The sequence below is a fragment of the Neomonachus schauinslandi genome, chromosome 14 (genome assembly GCF_002201575.2).
Source record: "Neomonachus schauinslandi chromosome 14, ASM220157v2, whole genome shotgun sequence".
NCBI lineage: Eukaryota > Metazoa > Chordata > Mammalia > Carnivora > Phocidae > Neomonachus > Neomonachus schauinslandi.
In genome coordinates, this window is record NC_058416.1 from 75,879,796 (window position 1) to 75,902,018 (window position 22,223).

General features: G+C 43.8%; 1 protein-coding gene across 1 annotated transcript; it reads left to right on the forward strand.

The window, feature by feature from the left end:
• Positions 1-3,431: 3,431 nt before the first annotated feature.
• Positions 3,432-19,354, forward strand: LOC110592519 (2'-5'-oligoadenylate synthase-like protein 2). The gene is made up of 6 exons (XM_021703536.1): positions 3,432-3,793; positions 11,181-11,469; positions 12,482-12,657; positions 15,729-15,970; positions 16,460-16,601; positions 18,522-19,354. The coding sequence occupies exons 1-6, from the start codon at positions 3,596-3,598 to the stop codon at positions 18,993-18,995; spliced, it is 1,521 nt and encodes a 506-aa protein (XP_021559211.1). The 5' UTR covers positions 3,432-3,595; the 3' UTR covers positions 18,996-19,354.
• The last annotated feature ends 2,869 nt before the right edge of the window (positions 19,355-22,223 follow it).

Sequence of the window (22,223 nt, forward strand, 5' to 3'; positions counted from 1 at the left end):
GACATTAGCAAAATTAAAAACTTCTGTGATTCAAAGGACATGATTTAAAAAGTGAAAAAGAGGGGTGCCTGGGTGGCTCACTTGTTAATCTTCTGCTTTCCCCTCAGGTCATGATCCCAGGGTCCTGGGATCAAGCCCCGCATCGGGCTCCTTGCTCTGCGGGAAGCCTGCTTCTCCTTCTCCCACTCCCCCTGCTTGTGTTCTCTCTCTCACTGTCTCTCTCTGTCAAATAAAATCTTTTAAAAAAATGAAAAGTGAAAAAGACAACCTACAATATAGAGAAAAAATTGAAAATCATGTATCTGATAAGAAACCTGTACCTAGAATATATAAAGAACTACTACCACTCAATTATAAAAAGACTTCAATTAAAAAAAAAATCACAATCCAAGCTTGTAAAGGATTATGATAAAAAAGTGACCTATAAATAAGAAAGTCGTTTCAAGTTCAGACCCAGAATGATAAAACATGCAATGTACAAGAATGGGTAAGAGGATTGAAGAAGAGAAAGGAAGTGGGAGGAGCTCCGTATAAAAAGCATCGTTGTAAAATAAACAAAACCCAATTTTTTTAAATTTTATTTTATTATGTTAGTCACCATACATTACATCATTAGTTTTTGATCTAGTGTTCCATGATTCATTGTTTGCATATAACACCCAGTGTTCCATGCAGTACGTGCCCTCCTTAATACCCATCACTGGGCTAGCCCATCCCCCCACCCCCCTCCCCTCTAAAACCCTGTTTGTTTCTCAGAGTCCATAGTCTCTCATGGTTCGTCTCCCCCTCCGATTTCCCCTCCCTTCATTTTTCCCTTCCTACTATCTTCTTCTTCTTCTTTTTTTAACATATACTGTATTATTTGTTCCAGAGGTACAGGTCTGTGATTCATCAGTCTTACATAATTCACAGCGCTCACCATAGCACATACCCTCCCCAATGTCCATCATCCAGCCACCCCATTCCTCTCACCCCCCTCCCCTCCAGCAACCCTCAGTTTGCAAAACCCGATTTTTCTAAATAGGCAAATGAACTGAACAGTTTCCTCAAAGAAGATACAGAAATAGACATCAAGCTCATGAAAAGATGTTCAAGGCGGTTAGCCCTAAGGAAAAGACAAATGAGAACCACAAGGAGATATCACTTCACAACCACTAGGGGGTGACTTATAATCGAAAAGACCGATGATGACGACAAGCTTTGGCGATGACTGGGAGCCATCGGAGCCCTCATCCACTGCAGCGCGATCCTCAAGTAAATGGTCCGGCCGGGAGGTGGTCAAATAGTGAAACAGTGTTACCGTGTGACCCAGCAATCCCACTCCCAATAGACGCTCAAGAGAAATGAAAACGGAAGAAAAAAAGAGAGAGAGAGAAATGAAAACCTGTATCCAAACGTGCGCACCCTCCGCAAGGCGTCCAACCAGCGCCCGCCAGCCTCCAGGAGGGAGGCTGACCCGCTCCTCTAGCGCCCCCTCTGGTCTTCCGGAGGGAAGGCCGATGTTGCAGAAGGTACGCTGTGCCCCAGCGGGAACCCTGCACCCTTTTCTGCAGAGACTGTCACTAGCTTTATTTAAAAGTATTAAAGAAGCTGAAGCGCTTAGCGCAGTACCAGGCATCGGGGGATGCGCTAACACTGTTCGCTATTGTTATGTTTCTTATCTCTAATTAATTAAACATGGGCATTGGTAGCAGTGGGTTCTAAGTGGTTTGGGGGAAAAGTAGGGTAAATAAAAGTGCTTTGAGACTGAACTGGGTGCCAAGTTGGCTTACTCTTCTGAATCAGATGATTACTAACATTAATGTATTGCTTATATATGCCAGGGACTATGCTGAGTGCTTTAGATATGCATCATCACCTGAAATTCTCTCAACCACCCTGGAACCTGGAAACTCAGTGAATTAGTCCTTTGGAAGTACTAAATAATAAAACCAGTAGTAATATAAAGACTGGACTGGAAGCCCTTACAATAATCTGAGTAGGCAGAGTGAGTAATAGAAGAGGACAAAATTCGGAGAATAGTAAAATCAATCCCACGTTTATAAATCTTGATTTTCACTGCATTACATTGCTTCTTTCTGGAAAATAGGAGGCTGGAAAGGCAGTAAATGATTGATCCTGATACAGATGAGATGACTTTTTTTTTAAATTAAACTAAAATTTGTACGAATGAAAAAATACTTGTCTTGAACAAGATGGAATAAAAATGGCAGAGCAAACAAAACCATAAAGAAACCCACAGTATCCTTGACACATCAGACCCTATGTTTTGTTTTTGTTTCTGTTTTAAAGATTTTATTAATTTGAGAGAGAGAGCACAAAAGAGAGCACAAGCAGGGGGGTAGGGGTAGAGGGATCAGGAGAAGCACACTCCCCGCAGAGCAGGGAGCCTGACCCGGGACTCAATCCCAGGACTTGGGATCATGACCTGAGCCGAAGGCAGGCACTTAACCGACTGAGCCACCCAGGCGCCCCACATCAGCCCCTACGTTGCGGACTCTGGACTTGGCACTTTATATGCATCTTCTGATTTTATCCCTCCCACAAAACCTGGATTGGCCTGTGCAGCCAGCCATCAGCTGCTCCTGCCCCCTCCGCACACCTTATATGTCCGTGTTTCCAAAACCCAATCTCCTCCCCATAGTCATGGGTTCCCCAAACGTGCTCCATACCTATGATTTCAATGAGTGGCAAAATCTTATTTTTGCCATTAACAAAAAAAGAGAAGAAAAATCTTTCTGGCATTTTGTTGAGGGAGTTGGGATGAGGGCAGCTTTGAATTCCTAACACCGATCTCTGCTATTTTTTGCACATCCTGGGGATAAGGGGAACTTCACCTGGATCTAAGGAACAAAGCAGCAAATCAAGGGTGTGTTTCCCCTTGCTCTTAGAGAAGAAAGAGCTCGGGCGCCTGGGTGGCTCAGTCATTAAGCGTCTGCCTTCGGCTCAGGTCATGATCCCAGAGTCCTGGGATCGAGCCCCACATCGGACTCCCTGCTCTGCGGGAAGCCTGCTTCTCCCTCTCCCACTCCCCCTGCTTGTGTTCCCTCTCTGGCTGTCTTGCTCTCTGTCAAATAAATAAAACCTTTAAAAAAAAAAAAAAAGAAAGAGCTCAGTTCATTCTGGGCCTGGCTCCAGGACTTCTCTGGCTCAGCCCAAGCCCCCCACCTTCTCGCCCAGGCATCAGCACCTCCTTACCCCCAGAGGTGGACACAATCCAGCTCCTGTAGGGGTTGGGGGTCTCCCCTCCAAGCAGCAGGAAATGGGGCATGGGGGTAGGGAGGCCAGCTCCAGGCCCCGGGAGGAAATGCTCACACTGAGAGTCTGTGAGTGATCTGCAGAGGGCGCTTGGCTCCACACTCAGCGCTTTTGCCCTGACAGTCTTAAAGGGAAAGAAAACTACAGTTCAACAAATTCACTTTCGGTTTCCAAAAGACGTGAGCAGGAAGGAATCGGAAGGAACAGGCTTGTGGGCCTGAGGAGGGATAGAATGTGCTCCCCAGCCCTTCAGCCTCTGGAGAAAGGCTAGCCCTCCTTACAGGGCAAGGCGGAAGCCCGGAGAATTTATCCCGAGGGGCCGCCTGGGCTGATAGAGATGGCACTCTTTCAGACCCTGTATGACACCCCGACAGACATGTTGTCTGCCTTCGTGGAGCAGAACCTTCAGCCCGAGGGGAACTGGAAGGAGGAAGTGAAGGATGCCTGGCAGAGAATTGAGCGTTTCTTCCGGGAACAGTGCTTCCGAGATGAGCTGGTTCTAGACCAGGAAGTCAGGGTGCTGAAGGTGGTGAAGGTGAGCACCTGGGGACTTAAGATTGAGTTTGAACCCTAGCCCTGTTGCTTGGGGACCATGTAACCTTGGGGGAGGTTCATTTCATCTCTGGACTCCCCCTCTTTAATCCAGATCTGTTGTAAGGAATAGATGAGATAAACTGGGGGAAAGTGCTTTTAAACTGTAAATTATCCTACAAATCTGAAGGATGATGCTGATCAGGATGATGATGATTATTGGGGATCCAGCTGATTGCCAGGGTGACAGGTGGAATATGAATAACAGGTCTCTTATAAAATTTATGTGTTTGTTTCTTGTTTAAGAAAACCTGTAGGGGCGCCTGGGTGGCTCAGTTGGTTAAGTATGGGACTCTTGGTTTCCACTCGGGTCATGATCTCAGGGTCAGGAGATGGGGAGATAGAGCCCCACTGGGGCTCTACTCTCAGCATGGAGTCCTCCCTCTCCCTACCTCTCTGCCCCTCCCTCCGATCGTGCTCTCTCTCTCCTACTCTCTAGCTCTTGCTCTAAAGGCTCTTGTTGGGGCCTGTAATTGATGTTTCTTTCCTGTTTACAATTCTGTTGGGGTCTGTAATTGACAATTCCTATAACTGGCGTTGGTGCCGCTCCCCCTATGGCCTCCCCCTCTGGCCTCAGACTCCTTTTTGTGAGGCTTCCCTTAATTTTCATATATCTAATTTCTTAAGTAAATCAAGCCTTACCTGGGGGTGGTATTGTTAGGAGCTAATTGGACACTTAGGTAGTCAGGGCCAGGGTCCCCAACAAGAAAACAGGGAGCCAGGACAACTAAGACAAAACCGTGCTAACATCCTGTTTTACAGCTTAGACAAGACCACAATAGCATCCTGTCTAGCAGCCTCTGTAGGAGTGACTCTTACAAAATATCCTGAAACAAAACAATTAACCACAAAACATTGGTCACTATCACAAGTTGGTCTCCAACATGGTAACAATAACCTGATAGGTAGACAGGTACATGATCAAAGCCCTGATTGGCACAGCTTAGTAGCCAATCCACAGGGGGCCCACACTCAGGATGCTCAAGATAGTTCTGCAAAAGAGTTTATAAAAAAACCCTGGATTGGAACAACAAAACAGCAAACCTCTAGGGGACACTCCCTCTCCAGGAGCTTTATTCTCCCCCAGAAGATCAGCAAGAACATCTGGCCAAGACCAAGTTTACCAAATTTACCGTTCAAAGAGAACTGCAAAACTCCAGCACTAGGGGAATACAGCCATAGAATTCACGGCTTTTCCCCAGTGATTCTTTAGTCTTTCGACTTTAATTTTTTTTCTCTTTCCTTTTTCAACCAATTTCTTATTTTACCAACTCTTTTTAAAATCTTTTTTAATTTTCGTTTTTATAGTTACATTCTATCTTTTCATTGTTTTTAATTTTATTTTTGTGTATATACATACAAGTTTTTCTTTCTTTACAATTTAGGGATGCAGTTTCTTCTAACAGACCAAAATACACCCAGAATCTAGGGTAGGGTTCTGTTCTCTTCACCTGTCTGATCATATTCTCTCTCTCTCTTTTTTTTTTGCTTCTTTTTTGTTTTTGTTTTCTTTTGTTAAAAGTCTTTTTTAATTTTAATCTTTACAGTTAACATTCTATCCTTTCAATGTATTTAATTATATATATATATACATACACACACACACACACACACGTTTTTATTTCTTTACAATTTTGAGATGTAGTTTCTTCTAACAAACTGACCAAAATACACTCAGGATATAGTGTATTGTTCTGTTCTGTCCACCTATCTGTTTATATTCCTTCTTTTTTTGTTTGTTTTCTTTTTTCTCTGTGTCTTTTTATTTTCATTTTTACAGTTACATTCTGTTCTTTCATTGTATTTAATTTTATTTTTGTATATATATATTTTTCTTACTTTACAATTTTGGGATCTAGTTTTCTAACAAACAGACCAAAATACACACATTATCCAGTGTATTGCTCTATTCCATTCACCTGTCTGATAATATTTTCTCTCTCTCTCTCTTTTTTTTTTTCCCCAGTTTCGGGACTCTTCTAATTTGTTTAGTGTATATTTCTCTGGGGTTGTTGTTGCCATTTTAGTATTTGGTTCTCTTGTTCATCTCTTCTTCTCTGGTCAGAATGACAAGATGGAAAAACTCATCTCAAAAAAGAGAACCAGAGGCAGTACTGACTGCCAGAGACGGAATCAGTATGGACAAAAGATGTTGGAACTAGAATTCAGAATAATGATTATAAAGATACTAGTTGGGCTTGAAAAAAGCATAGAAGACATTACAGAATACCTTTCTAGAGAAATAAGAGAACTAAAATTTAATCAAGTCAATATAAAAAAGGCTATTAATGAGGTGCAATCAAAAGTGGAGGCCCTGGGTGGCTGTCGGTTAAGCATCTGCCTTCGGCTCAGGTCATGATCCCAGAGTCCTGGGATCGAGTCCCAAATCAGGGAGCCTGCTTCTCTCTCTCCTCCCTGCTCATGCTCTCTTTTCACTATCTCTGTCTGTCTCTCTGTCAAATAAATAAATAAAAATCTTAAAAAAAAAAAAAAAGTGGAGGCCCTGACTGCTAGAATAAATGAGGCAGAAGAGAGAATTAGTGATACAGAAGACCAAATAATGGAGAATAAAGAAGCTGAAAAAAAGAGACAACTACTGCATCATGAGGGGAGAATTCGAGAGATAAGAGACACCATAAAGCAAAACAATACTAGAATAATTGGGATCCCAGAAGAAGAAGAAAGAGAGAGAGGGGCAGAAGGTGTATTGGAGCAAATTATATCAGAGAACTTCCCTAATCTGGGGAAGGAAATAGGCATCCATGTCCAGGAGGCACAGAGAACCCCCCCTTAAAATCAATAAAAATATGTCAACACCCTAACATATAATAGTGAAACGTGCAAGTCTCAGAGACAAAGAGAAAATCCTGAAAGCATCTCAGGACAAGAGGTCTGTAACCTACAGGGGTAAAAACATTAGACTGGCAGCAGACCTATCCATAGAGACCTGGCAGGCCAGAAAGGACTAGCATGATATATTCAGGGTGCCAAATGAGAAAAATATGCAGCCAAGAATACTTTTTCCAGCTAGGATGTCATTCAGAATGGAAGGAGAGATAAAAAGCTTCCCGGACAAACAGAAACTAAAAGAATTTGTGATCACCAAACCAGCCCTCCAAGAAATCTTAAAAGGGATTCTTTAAGTGAAGAGAGAGACCAAAAGTAGCATAGACCAGAAAGGAACAGACAATATACAGAAACAGTGACTTTACAGGTAATACAATGGCACTAAATTCATATCTTTCGGTAGTTACCCTGAATGTAAATGAGCTAAATGTCCCAATCAAAACACAGGGTATCAGATTGGATAAAAAAGTAAGACCCATCGATATGCTGTCTGCAAGAGATTCATTTTGGTTTTTTTTAAGGTTTTATTTATTTATTTGACAGAGAGAGAGAGAGCACAAGCAGGGGGAGTGGCAGGGAGAGGGAGAAGCAGGCTCCCCACAGAGCAGGGAGCCCAACATAGGGCTTGATCCCAGGACCCTAGGATCAAGACCTGAGCCGAAGGCAGACGCTTAACCAACCGAGCCACCCAGGTGCCCCAAGAGACTCGTTTTAGACCCAAAGACACCTCCAGATTTAAAGTGAGGAGGTGGAAAACAATTTATCATACTAATGGACATCAAAAGAAAGCTGGGGTGGCAATCCTTATATCAGACAAGTTAGATTTTAAACCAAAGACTGTAATAAGAGATGAGGAAGGACTCTATAACATAATTAAAGGATCTATCCAACAAGAAGATCTAACAATTGTAAATATTTCTGCCCTTAACCTGGGAAAAGCCAAGTGTGTAAACCAATTAACGAAATTAAAGAAATGTATTGATAATACAATAATAGTAGGGGACTTTAACACCCCACTCACTGCAATGGACAGATCATCTAAGCAGAAGATCAACAAGGAAACAAGGGCTTTGAATGACACACTGGGCCAGATGAACTTCACACATATATTCAGAACATTCTATCCTAAAGCAACAGAATACACACTCTTCTCAAGTGCACATGGAACATTCTCCAAAATAGATCACATACTGGGTCACAAATCAGGTCTCAACTGGTACCAAACGATTGGGATCATTCCCTGCATATTTTTGACCACAATGCTTTGAAACTGGAACTCAATCACAAGAAGAAATTTGGAAAGAACTCAAATACATGGAGGCTAAGGAGCATCCTACTAAAGAATGAATGGGTCAACCAGGAAATTAAATAATTTTAAAAATTCATGGAAACAAATGAAAATGAAAACACAACTGTTCAAAACCTTTGGGATGCAGCAAAGGTGGTCCTAAGGAAAGTATATAGCTATACAAGCCTTTCTCAAGAAACAAGAAAGTTCCCAAATACACAACCTAACCTTACACCTAAAGGAGCTGGAGAAAGAACAGCAAATAAAGCCTAAACCTAGCAGGAGAAGAGAAATAATAAAGACCAGAGCAGAAATCAATGAAATAGGAACCAAAAGAACAGTAGAACAGATCAACGAAACTAGGAGCTGATTCTTTGAAAGGATTAATAAGATTGATAAACCCCTGGACAGACTTATCAAAAAGAAAAGAGAAAGGACCCAAATAAATAAAATCATGAACAAAAGAGATCACAACCAACACTGAAGAAATACAAACAATTATAAGAACATACTATGAGTAACTATATGCCAACAAATTAGGAAATCTGGAAGAAATGGATGCATTCCTAGAGACGTATAAACTACCAAAACTGAAACAGGAAGAAATAGAAAACCTGAACAGATAAAGGGCTAGTATCCAAGATCTATAAAGAACCTATCAAACTCAACACCCAAAGAACAATAATCCAATCAAGAAATGGCCAGAAGTCATGAATAGACATTTCTCCAAAGAAGACATACAAATGGCCAACAGCACATGAAAAAAATGCTCACCATCACTCAGCATCAGGGAGATGCAAGGCTAGATACCGCCTCACACCAGTCAGAATGGCTAAAATTAACCACTCAGGAAATGACAGATGTTGGCAAGGATTCAGAGAAAGGGGAACCCTCCTACACTGTTGGTGGGAATGCAAGCTGGTGCATCCACTCTGGAAAACAATATGGAGGTTCCTCAAAAGGTTGAAAATAGAGCTACCCTACAACCCAGCAATTGCACTACTGGGTATTTACCCCAAAGATACAAATGTAGTGATCCGAAGGGGCACCTGCACCCCAGTGGTTATAGCAGCAATGTCCACAATAGCCAAACTATGGAAAGAGCCTAGATGTCCATCAACAGATGAAAGGATAAAGAAGTTGTGGTGTATATATATACAATGGCATACTACTCAGCCAGCAAAAAAAAAAAAGAAAGAAAGAAAGAAATCTTGCCATTTGCAACAACGTGGATGGAACCTAGAGGGTGTTATGCTAAGCAAAATAAGTCAATCAGAGAAAGATAATTATCATGTGATCTCGCTGATATGTGACATTTAAGAAACAAAACAGGATCATAGGGGAAGAGAGGAAAAAATGAAACAAGATGAAATCAGAGAGGGAGACAAACCATAAGAGACTCTTAATCTCAGGAAACAAACTGAGGGTTGCTGGAGGGGAGGGGTAGGGGGATAGGGTAACTGGGTGATGGACATTAAGGAGGGCACATGATGTAATGAGCACTGGGTATTATATAAGACTGATAAATCACTAACCTCTACCTCTGAAACCAATAATACATTATATGTTAATTGAATTTAAATAAAAATAAATAAAAATTATAAGTCACATACAGTATGATTGCATTTGTTTCAATCTCGAAATGACAGGATTATGGAAATGGAAAACAGATTAGTGGTTTCTAGGGTTTGGGGATGGTCTGGGGAGGGAGGTGGGTGCGACTCTAAAGGAGTTGAAGGAGAAAATAGAATGGAATAGTTCTATATCTTGATTTCAGTGGTGACTATAGGAATCTACACATATGATAAAATGTCTTAGAACTCCATACATTGTATCAGTGTTGATTTCCTGGCTATATTTGCATAAGATGTGACCCCTGGGAGGAAACTGGATGAAGAGCCCAGCAGACCTCTCTAAACTATCTTCCTGTAAATCTATAATTATTTCAAAATAAAAAACAACTTATTGTATATGGGAGAGGGGAGAAGGGCCAGCCCCCTTCCCTGCCTACTAAAGGAGACCCCCAGGTATCCTTCCTCAGAGGACATGTTCATTTCAGTGTTACTTATCCAGACAAGGAGCAGAGACAGCCCCTCAGAACTGCGGGGATTTAGAGGTTGAAGGTGCTTTGCAGGCATTAGCAACAACCACTGAAATGTGGGAGTCTTTAAAACTAGCATTCCCCAGGACAGTGTCTGCCTTTCTACACTTTGGATAAAGAGGGAATAATTTCTGCTGTTCTTGTTGAGATTTCTTTTGACCAAATATTAGGAACATGTAGTTTTCTAGTTGGTTCTCTGCAAGGGCATCAGCACTAAGTGGGGGAAAGGACCAGGCAAAAGGAAGATCATTTGCAAATGAACTAAGGGCAGGCAGGACTTTCCCTCATCCCCAGTCCCCCTCTAATGGGGGAAACTCCATCATCACCTTGTCCATGAATTTGGATGCTTATCCATGACATCTAAATTCCTTTTCCTGCTTGTTTCTTATCCAGGAGGAAAGATTTATGATGCACCTTTCAAGGCTACGGCTGGGCCTCATTCTATGAACACGCATGCTACTGATGCACTGTTTCCAGCATCCTTGCATATACACACATGAACACACACGCAATGTCCAAAAAATATATTTGTGCATACACACAGAAGATGTATATACAAAATATATATGTAAAAGTATGTCTGTCTAGGCCAGAGCTGTCCAATAGAAATTTCCTAGTGATGGAAATGTTCTGCACATGCGCTGCCCATCACTCTCTGTGGGTGGCTGTTGAGCACTTGAACTGAAGCTAGTATGGCTGAGAAACTGAATTTATAAATTTCATCTCATTCAAATGTAAATAGCCACATGTAGCTCTTGGCTACCATATTGGACATCATGGGTTTAGGCATCAAACGTCTCTGGAATGATATATAACAAGCTGGTAACTATGGGTGCCTCTGCAGAAGGAGCTTAAGGCCTCAGGCGCAGTGGAGTTTTACATTTCATTTATATCCTTTGAATAGTTAATCATGTACTTATTTTGTCTAAATCAATGAAAAGATGAGGTCAGCAAAGTCCACCACGTATGGAGGAGACCAAGGGCTCCTTTTGGCACCTACGTAAACAGCCTAATATGGGTGCCTCTGGCTTCACCCCAACCTCAAAGCTTCAGGCTCCAAGGGAGGTGAAGCTTCAACATTAATTTCCTCCACAGGGTGGCTCCTCTGGGAAGGGAACGACGTTGAACTACAGCTCTGATGTGGACATGGTCTTGTTCTTGAGCTGTTTCCCCAGCTTCCAAGACCAGGCAGAGCACCGCGGATTGATCATCAGCTTCATCGAGGAGAGACTGACTCAGTACAGCAGGAACCTGGCCTACAGCATCACCATGGTCCCGCGGAGAGAGACGAGCAGGGTCCCCCGCTCCCTGTCCTTCCAGATCCAGCCCAGGAGGAACAGTGAAGCCATTGGAGTGGATGTGCTCCCGGCCTATGATGCTCTGAGTAAAGACAATGATGGGTTTGGGACCAGAGAAGCTAGTCAGGGGCCCTTCACCAACCTGGCCTTGGGGGAGGTTTAGGAAAGTGGAAACCAGGGGAGAAAGAGTAGAGTTTGCTTTTTTTCTCTGGGGGGCTGCAACTAGAGCTGTATCTTGAAGTTAAGTCCTTCCATAAACTCATGTGCTGCCATGTTCCATGTTGGGGAGATAGGGGACTTCTGGATTCCCACCCAGCCCAAGGAGGAGACTCTTCTCTGACCCTCTGGGAAACACCAGAGCAAGCAAGCACTTCAAGATCTTTGGGGTTAGCATTAGATTGGAGTCATTTTAAAAACAGGGCTCTTAATGTCCTTTAATTTTAGCTTTAAGACTTACCGTGGGGGCACCTGGGTGGCTCAGGTGTTAGGCGTCTGCCTTCCCCTCAGGTCATGATCCCAGGGTTCTGGGATCGAGCCCCACATCTGGCTCCCTGCTCCGCGGGAAGCCTGCTTCTCCCTCTCCCACTCCCCCTGCTTGTGTTCCCTCTCTCGCTGTGTCTCTCTCTCTATCAAATAAATAAAATCTTTAAAAAAAAAAAAAGACTTACTGTGTTCTTGGGTAAGGTATCTAACACCTCTAAGACTCAATGTACCAACCTGTTAAATGGGATAATATCAGGTTGAACCATAGGAAATTGACAATATTTGACCATGTTTGATCCACAAAAATGGCACTCCTTATGGTTCCACGTAATTTTACCTACTTCATGGAGCTGTTCTAAGGATTCCATGAGCTTAGCCCAGTGCCTGAGACATGGTATGTCTTTGGCCAATGCCAGTTATTTAAAATCTCTGTGACTTTTGAGGAGGCTACCAAACCCCATAAACTTCCACCTGTTTTGATATAAAATGGGAAAAAGAATGCAGTAGTGAGGACTGCCTGAGATAATTTATGAGCCCTCTACACCTACCAGTTTTTTCCCAACTTCCTCTCCTCAGAGGGTGGATTTTCTCAAACCAGGTCCTTTTCTCTCCCAGGACATTTTTGCCCGGACTCTAAACCCTCACCGGAAATCTATGAAGACTTAATAACCAGTGGTGCCACGCCTGGAGAGTTCTCACCAAGCTTCACAGAGTTGCAGAGGCACTTCGTGAAAAGTCGACCTGTTAAGCTAAAGGACCTCCTGCGGCTGGTGAAGCACTGGTATCTGCAGGTGCGGGGCTGGGAGCCGGGCTGGGGGGAGCGGGGCTGGCTGCAGCACCGGCGGGCTGCGGAGCTGGGAGGTGCCGGGCTGGGAGGTGCAGGGACAAGAGAGAGGGCGGGCGCCTGCTAACATTTTGTTTTAAGATTTTATTTGTTTATTTGAGAGAGAGAGAGAGGGACAGAGAGAGCCTGAGCGGTGTGAGGGGCAGAGAGCAGGGAGCCTGATGCGGGGCTGGATCCCAGGACCCCGGGATCATGACCTGAGCCGGAGGCAGACGCTTAACCAACTGAGCCACCCAGGTGCCCCTCCTTTTTTATATATATATAGAGAGAAAGTGCCTGCTTGGGGCGGTGGGTGGGTGGCGGGGAGAATCTTAAGCAGACTCCCAGCCGAGTGAGGAGTCCAAGGCAGGGCTCCATCTCACAACCCTGAGATCATGACCTGAGCCAAGATGGAGTCAGATGCATAAGGGACTGAGCCACCTCAGGCGACCCACCAGTGTGATTTTCCACAGACTTCAGACCTCAGGCATTTCATATAACAGCAATGAGAAGAAAGCTACTGTTTATTGAGCATTAATTGTCTTCCGTGATCTATACTGAGTGCTCTGCATATTTTTTCTCCCCGTTTCCAACAGCTCTGTAATGTAGGTATTATATATTAGCCCCATTTCGGGGATGAGAAAACTGAGGCTCAAGGGCTAAAGTGGGGCTGAGATTTGAACACAAAGGTGCCCAGTTGTGTGCTCTTAATCAACAAGGCTAGTTTTTAGAATAATAATTTATTTCATCATCATAATAATTTTCATAATAATCACTTTTTCTGGTTATTTGAATATTACATTGGGCTCGTGAAAAATTCAAATAATAAAAAAAAAGTAGGGGCACCTAGGTGGCTCAGTTGGTTAAGCATCAGACTTCGGCTCAGGTCATGATCTCAGGGTCCTGGGACCGAGCCCCAGGTCTGGCTCCCTGCTCAGCAGGGAGTCTGCTTCTCCCTCTCCCTTCGTTCCCCTCCCCACTGCTTGTGCTCTCTGTCAAATAATAAAATCTTTTTAAAAAATCTATCATAATAGGGTGCCTGGGTGGCTCAGTTGGTTAAGCGACTGCCTTCGGCTCAGGTCATGATCCTGGAGTCCCGGGATCGAGTCCCGCATCGGGCTCCCTGCTCGGCGGGGAGTCTGCTTCTCCCTCTGACCCTCCTCCCTCTCATGCTCTCTGTCTCTCATTCTCTCTCAAATAAATAAATAAAAATCTTTAAAAAAAAAAAGTATAAAAAAGAAGGTAAAATTCACATGAAACGCCTGAAATGACACCAAAAACATTTTTGGAGACTATGCCTTCATTCCTCTTTTTTTGTTCACACTGCTCATGCCCACCCTTTGCTCACCCTGGGGTCCACCCTTTGCAAAAATGTAAAGTACTATGCAAGTACTATGATTTCCAAAATGAGACCTCTGGAGTTGAACTTTGGGGAGTTAACCTGTTAACGTATTTTGCATCTTTTTCCATTGGGTCTTTTGTCTTCCTTATCAGTTTTAAGGCCTTTTTGTAAATTATGTAGATATTTACTATTATTTCTCATGTGTTGCAAATGTTTTCACCAATAGATCACTCCTCTATGGACCTTAATTATAATATCTCTGACAATATAATTATTTCTAATGTTTAAAATACACAAAGGGGTGGTAACTTAGTCAGTTGAGGGGCAGCCTCCTGACTTCAGCTCAGGTCATGGGTCTTGGGTCCTGGGATCCAGCCCCCAGTCAGGCTTCGTGCTCAGCGGGGAGTCTGCTGGAGGATTCTCTCTCTCCCTCTTCCTCTGCCCCTCCCCATGCTCACTCGATCTCTCTCTCTGTGTCTGTCTAAAATGAATAAATAAATCTTTAAATAAAATAAAATACACAAAGAGGGGCAGATGGCTGGCTCAGTTGAAGGAGTGTGAGACTTGATCTTGGGGTCATGTGTTCAAACCCCACATTGGGTGTAGAGATTACTTACAAACACACACACACACAAATAGGTCTGACTTTTCTAGGTTGTGGGTTTTCTATCTTGCTCACAGTGTGTAGGTGGTCTTTTAATTTTTTTCTACTATGTTTCATATATCCTTTCACTCCATTTGTAAACTATTTTGATATTTGGTGCAACAGTAGGATCACGCTTATTTTCTTCTAGATGGTGGACAGACTGTGCCAGCATCATTTGTTGGATTATGCATTTTTTTCCCATCTGGCATCACCCTTGTCAGTCTTTGTTAAGTTTTTGTATCTACTGGGAACTAGTTCTGGGCTAGCCATTCTGTTACACTTGGCTATTGTTTATTCTGACACCAAAAACATACTGTTTTTGTGACAACTGCTTTATAAGACATATCCAAGAAAACAAATACCAACCTCTCTATTTTTCTTTCTCACAGTTTTCTTGGATTTCCTAAGCACTTATTACTGTATTTGAATCTTAAGATCATTTTTCTCCCACTAAAAAACTGGTGGGATTCAAACTGTAATTGCAATAAATTTCTAAATTAATTTTTAAAGAACTGAAAATTTCACACACTACTCTTTCTCCATCTTTCCATTCGTTCTGATTTTGTGTTATATTTTCAGTGTGTCTGTGTGTTTTTATTTTCTTTAATTAGATCCTATATTCACTATATTGCATTGCCTCCCCCATTCCAACTCAAAAACATAGATTGATGAGGCCCAGAAGGTCCATGAGAGGCTTCAATTTGAAATTTTGATGGCTGCAGGATGTAATCCATCTAGAAACCAAGCTGCTAGACCCATTTCAAATTTCATGGACATGCTGCATAATCCAGATGTAAAATCGAGTTGACAAAGTAGTTCTTTTCTTTATTATTTTTCTTTATTTATTTTTAAGCAAGTGCTACACCTAACAGGGGGCTTGAGCTCACAACCCTGAAGTCAAGAGTCCCATGTTCTATCAATTGAGCCAGCCAGGCGTTCCCTAAATTGACAAAGTATTACTGGGATCTGGAAACAGAGAAATGGAAATTCTCAATTTCCAGGACAGCATCTCATATTTATTCTCTCCCCCCCTTTCCCCCCAACCCCGCAGTACTTGAAACCTAAATATCAAAACTCAGCATTGCCCCCAAAATATGCTCTGGAGCTACTGACCATCTATGCCTGGGAAATAGGTACAGACAAAAGCAACAGCTTCAACCTGGGTGAAGGGTTTAGAGCTGTGATGGAACTCCTCATAGATTATGAAAACATCTGCATATATTGGACCAAGTACTATGATTTCCAAAATGAGACTGTCAGAATCTATCTCAAACAACAGTTGAAGGAATGCAGGTGAGTGTGTTGGGTGGCATTATTTTCAGCAGCAAGGAACAGAAAACCCAACTCATACAGTTTTTTAAACAAGGGGAATTTACTGGCTTTTGTAACTGAGAAGTCCAAGGATAAATGAAGCTTCAGGTATGGTGTGATCCAGATGTTCGCTAATTCATCAGGGTCCCATTCTGTGAAATCGCTCAGCCCTGCCCTTCCCTGGGTTTTGCCTTTGAATTCAGGCTAACATGAATACATCAGTTCCAATCTTCTCATCTGCACTCATCCCTTCCACTACAACAGGGAGAGCACCTTTGCCCTAGCCTTCTAAGCAGAATCCCCGAGATTCACTCTGATTGGGCCAACTTGGGTTACACCTCTAATCATGAACCAAGAGGTTTGGTTGCAGGAAGGCCTCCCTACACAGAGGCATGCACAGTCCCACAGACTTGAATGACAGAGACCAGAGTCCTAAGTGTGATGGAGATCCACTCCCTTTCTCTCTCCCAGGCCAGTTATCCTGGACCCAGCTGATCCTACCAACAACCTGGGAAGTAAAAAGAGATGGGACCTGGTGGCCAGAGAGGCTGTTCGCTGCCTGAGGCAGGCCTGCTGCTGGACTGAAGACCCCAGCCAGGGCTGGCATGTACAGGTACGATCACCCCCACCCCTCAGTCAACTCACTGCTGACCTTACTTCACACACACACACACACACACACACACACACGGTGAATCCCCTCAGCTTCTGGCCACAGCACCTCTAAGACCCCAGGACAGGTTAACATCCCCCTCCATGGAGATGTCCCAGCCAACCAGGTGTGCAAGTCTTCCCCTTCTGCTCTGAGAATCCGGGCCTCAGTTCTTTCATCCATGAAATGGGCAGTCAGTTTCTGCCCTGCTCTGTAACCATTAGAGAGATGTAATCAAAGAATTTATCACATACATACACCCTGTGGGGTAATATTTTCCCTATTATGGGTTGTTGAAAGCTCAACTTCTTGCTGTCCAAAAAAGAGATTTAAGAGGTACCTAGCTGGCTCAGTCAAAGAGCATGCGACTCTTGCTCTCGGGGTTGTGGGTTCGAGCCCTGTGTTGGGTGTAGAGATTACTAAAAAAATTTAAAAATAAGCTTTATTTAAAAAGTGAGAGAGAGAGATTTAATAGATGCTCCAGAAATGATCAGTAAGGAGCACTGGATTCCACTGCAGACAGCAACATCACTTGTGCGACCCCACTGTGCACGGCTTTCCCCGACACGACCACGGGAGTCCCAGGTCTGAACACTATGTAGGAATCCAGGGTTCAAAGACCAGGATGTTGCTATCAGCTCAACTAAGAGGGATCTCATTTCCCTAACCTGCTACTCCCTGAGAAATCTTGTTGCCAGTCCCACATTTCATAGCCTGCAGGGAAATCCTGAGGCTTGCCTCAAAGGCAGATCTGCAGCAGCTTCAGCAAGGTGGATAACTCACGCATGGGAAGGACCCACCACCCAGCCCTGGCCCTTTGACTGGCATGTCCGGCGGATCGGGAGGCTCCCACGAAGCAAGATTCACTGAATAGTCTTCCAACTCTTGCTAAGAACCCTCCCCATCACCTTTTTTAATATTATTGTTTTGTGAAAAAGTAACACACATGTTCAGCAAAGAATAAAAAATCAAACTGTTGGAAAGAACACACAACTAAAGTAGGTTGCCCTCCAATCCTGATCCCCAGGCTCGTGGTACCACCTTCTCCCCAACATCCACTTATCAATGTCCTACATCTCCTTCTGTGGATAGATATGCCACCCACACACTAGCACATTCCTGTCTGACTCTTTTGCCTTTTTACTTTTATTTACTTAAATGATTAGGCTATTTGTGTTACTCAATTAAATTATCAGAAAGACAATTCCATATCCACACCTATAGACCTAAAAGGGCGTGACCATATAACATAAAGTCCAAACCAGGATATTTTTGAGCATTAAATGGGGTGATGCTCATTATGCCAGGACAAGGGACACACATGTGGACTGCCCTAGATATCGAGTCACCCTGGATTAACAGCTATATCATGATCCAATGGAGGAAAGCACCTTCTCTTTTAGGATCCCTGCCCCACTGAAAGATTTTTAGGCTGCTTCCAGACTTTGGCTATTACATGAATATCCTTGACCATATGTCCCTGTGACTCCATCTGTTGAATGATTTAACCTAGAAAAGCCCTATGATGTACCTATGGAATATGTGCTAATGTTGTCCCCGTGTGACAGATCGGGACTCATTAAAATAGTTTCACATAGGAGGAGTGGTTATTTCAAGAACTGTTGCCGGTTGTTACTCTGATCAGGGTGAGTCAGAAGGCAAGTCAGGTGAGTCAGGTGACCCCACGGTAAGCCTAAGATGACCAAATGTTCTGCTCTGCCTGGGACAGTTCCAGTTTATGCCTGTTGGCTGAGATAATTATCGATAGCACCTTTTCCTACCTTAAGTATCTTGGTAGGCAATAGATTATATCGTCACTAGGCAGAAAGGGGAGGCTTTGGAGACAACAGCCATGACCGTGAGACATCCTTATCCTTCCAGCCAGCAAGGAATGTCCAGGTGACGGTGAAAAAGGCAGGAGAGGAGGCCTGGATATTCTCAGTGAACCCCTACCATCCCATCCGGAAGATGAAAGCCAAGATCAAGAGGACATGGGGCTTCAGCGGGCAACAGCGTCTCTCCTTCCAGGAGCCAGGAGGGGAGCGGCATCTGCTCAGCAACCGGCAGACATTAGCATATTATGGGATCTTCTCTAAGGTGAGCGTCCGGGTGCTGGAGACCTTCCCTCCTGAGATCCAGGTCTTCGTGAAGGACTCTAGTGGTTTGAGCAAGCCTTATGCCATCCACCCTGAGGACTCCATCCGTGACTTGAAAGAGAAGATTGAGGAAGGTGGAGGACCTTACGTGGAGGATCAGGTACTAAAGTTCCAGAATCGGATACTAGGGAATCACCGCAGCCTCTCAGACTTGCAGATCAAAGACTGTGACACCATCATACTCGTGAAGAGAAACTGAGTAAGGAAAGGGTTAAGGTATAGGCAGGGAGAGATAGGGGGTCCCTGGCTAGGCTCTGAGACTATTCCTGGCAGGCAGAAGCACTAAGACAGAGTGAACAAGAGATAAGGGAACAGACCATCTGGCCTGGGATGGTCGGCAGTATTTTTCTTTGGCGGCTCCAGTATCATAGAAAATGACCAAACCTCAAAGAAGTGAGTCATTAAGGGTGTTATCAATAGTCCATGCTCAAACCAAGACTGCACAAGAAACTCAAGTCATAAGTTTCCCAGTCAGTTCTCAATAAAAAACCAGCCCACAATGAATCATGGAACACTACATCAAAAACTAATGATGTAATGCATGGTGATTAACATAACAATAAAAAATTAAAAATTAAAAAAAATAAAAATAAATATCATCTTTAAAAAAAAACAAACCAGCCTACAAGCCCTCAGTGGCAACCCCATCGGGACCCCTCTCACTCCTGAGAGCTTTTTCTGTACGCTTGCTTAATAAAACTCATCACTTTACTCACCCTCCTTTGTCCACGAGATTCATTCTTCAACTCCGTGAAACAAGAACCTAGCTCCCCCATTTCAAAGCCACGGGTCCCCAGGAGTGCCCATGGTCAGGCTGCACATGATGTAGACTTCTATGGCTCTGTTCCCCCACCCACCCCTTTCCACCCAGACCGCTGTGATTTTCGGAAGCATAAATATGAATGTACCCTTCCCTGCATGATGTCCTCCAATGGCTCCTATTACCTGTAGAATAAAGTTCAAGTTCTTTTGCTTGGCCTTCAAGGTCTTTGACAATTGAGCCCTTGCTTACTTCTCAATCTCTCCTCATCACTCTCAAAACACACCAGATGTGCCCAAACTCTTGCAGCTCCTGAGCACTGAATGCTGGATCGTGACACTGTGACCTACTCAACTATCCCTTTCCCTCGTGTTTCCATCTGTCAACACTCAAAGCTCTAAGTCATTATTCTCCAAGTATGGACCCCAGACCAGCAGAATCAGCACATCACCTGGGAATGTCTTAGAAATGAAAATTCTCAACAACTATCCCAGATTTACCTGAGTCAGGTTCTCTGGTGGTGGGGCTCAGCAATCTGTGTCTTAACAAGCCATCCAAGTAATTCTGGTGCGTGCTCAAGTTTGAGAACCATGGCTAGAAGCCCCATCCAGCCAACCGCGTCATTTCCTGGCCCAACACCCAATTCAAACTTCCGTGAAAGCACTTGGGCCCCTCACTGTGTTCCTTTGTTGGATTATCGGTCTCCCTGGTCTAATGAGACTTGACAAGTGCCTTATTCCTTTGTCCCCGTGGTCTAGAATGCTACCCGCCTGGTGCACGTGTTCAGCACATGCTTGCTGAAGAAACGAATGAACCAAAGAATGACTTTGAATTCTTCCCTATTATCTTTGTGAGGGTCTCAGTCCAATGCTATTTTGGAGACCACATGGTTTGGGATGACCCCTGCTGTGTCTCATTCTTTGATTGCCCACACTCACCCATATACACCCCATGCTGTAGTGGGTACACCAGGCTATGCTCCGACCCAAAAGCTTCACTCATCTGTCCAAACCGAATTGGACCAAGAGCGATCAGCTGACCTAGCGTAGACTCCCATCTACTGGTTTTACTTAGCCTCTCAGATTTTGAGCCCTGGGGGGTGGGACCAAGTACAGCACTTCCTGGTATAGTTAAACGAGGGTGAATGTCCAAGCAGAAATGCGGTCGGAAGAGAGCAGCCCAAGCTCCAGTCTACATATGAGTAAAAATACCTCCCCCTGCACAGAGAATGGAGCCACGCAAAGCAAGAGAGAATCAAAAGCGCTCACACAGCCCCAGAGAGAGACACTGTAGGGTGCTCTGACAGCTGCCTGCTTTTTAAAAAAATCAAATTCCCCTATATCCTTTCATCGACCTAAACTGAATGAACACCTACTCATTGAGTGAATGTGAGTAGGTGGGGTATTTTTTTTGCCCCAAAAGCCTTGACTAAGATCTGCTTCTGCAACTCAATAAATTTTTTTTCTATTCCTCAGTAAATTAATAATTCCGTGCATCTGCATGGCATTGACACCAAGAGTCTGTATCGACACAATGTCATTGGATTCCTATCCTCACAGCTGCCCGGAAACTTAGGTGGAAGAGTAGGAATGATGCCCTCTCTCCCTTTTTACAGATGAGAATACCGAGGCTTAGAGGTATTCTACACTGCGCCCTTCCCAGTCTTTCCTTCCTGTCTCACTTAAGGACAATTCCATCCTTGCAGTTGTCAAGACCAAAGCCTCGGAGTGGTCCTTGAGTCCAGCCTTGGCCTCACATCATATTCTATCCATTAGCAAGACCTGTTTATATTCAAAATAGAAGCAGTGAAATGATGTGACGTCTAGGATTCACGCTTAAATAACACGGAAGAGGAGATGTGGATGTGAGTATAATTGAAAGATTGTCTGCAGTTTTGTTGCAGGATTGCTGGGTTCTTGTCTCACCGAGTTGAAGGATGAATCTCATGGACACAAAAGGTTGAAGTGAAGTGAAAGTTTATTAAGTGAAGGTGAGAGCAGGAACGGAAAGAAAAAGTTCTCAGGAGTGAGAGGGGTCCCGCACCGGTTGCCACTGAGGGTTTTTAGGGCTGGTCTTTTATTGAAAACTTGACCAGGAAGCTTGTGGCCTTGAGATTCTTGGGCCGTCTTGGGTTGAGCAAGGACTATTGATAACACCCTTCATGACTTATTTCTTTGAGATCTGGTCATTTTCTGTGATTACACTGTAGCGGCCAAAGAACCTTACTCGCTAACATCCGGGGCCAGGTGGTCTGGTCTGTTCCCTTATCTCTGGTTCACCCTGTCTTAGAGCTTCTGCCTGCTAGGGATAGTCTCAGAGTCTAGTCAGGGGCTCCCTGTCTCTCCCTACCTAGACCTTAACCCTTTCCTTACTCAGTTTGATAATTGTGGAAGCTGTGTGATGGTCCACAGAGGTTCCTTTTATTATTCCACTTTTGTTTATGTTTGAAATTTTCCATAATAAAAAAATTAAATCATACAACTTCTCCCTACCTGCACCACTACCATCCTGATCCAAGCTGCCGGATCTCCTGTTGGGACTTTTTTTTTTTTTTTTAAGATTTTGTTTATTTATTGGAGAGAGAGAGAGAGCACGAGGAGGGGGTGGGGGAGGGGCAGAGGGAGAGGGAGAAGCAGGGTCCCCACCGAACAGGGTGCCTGACATGGG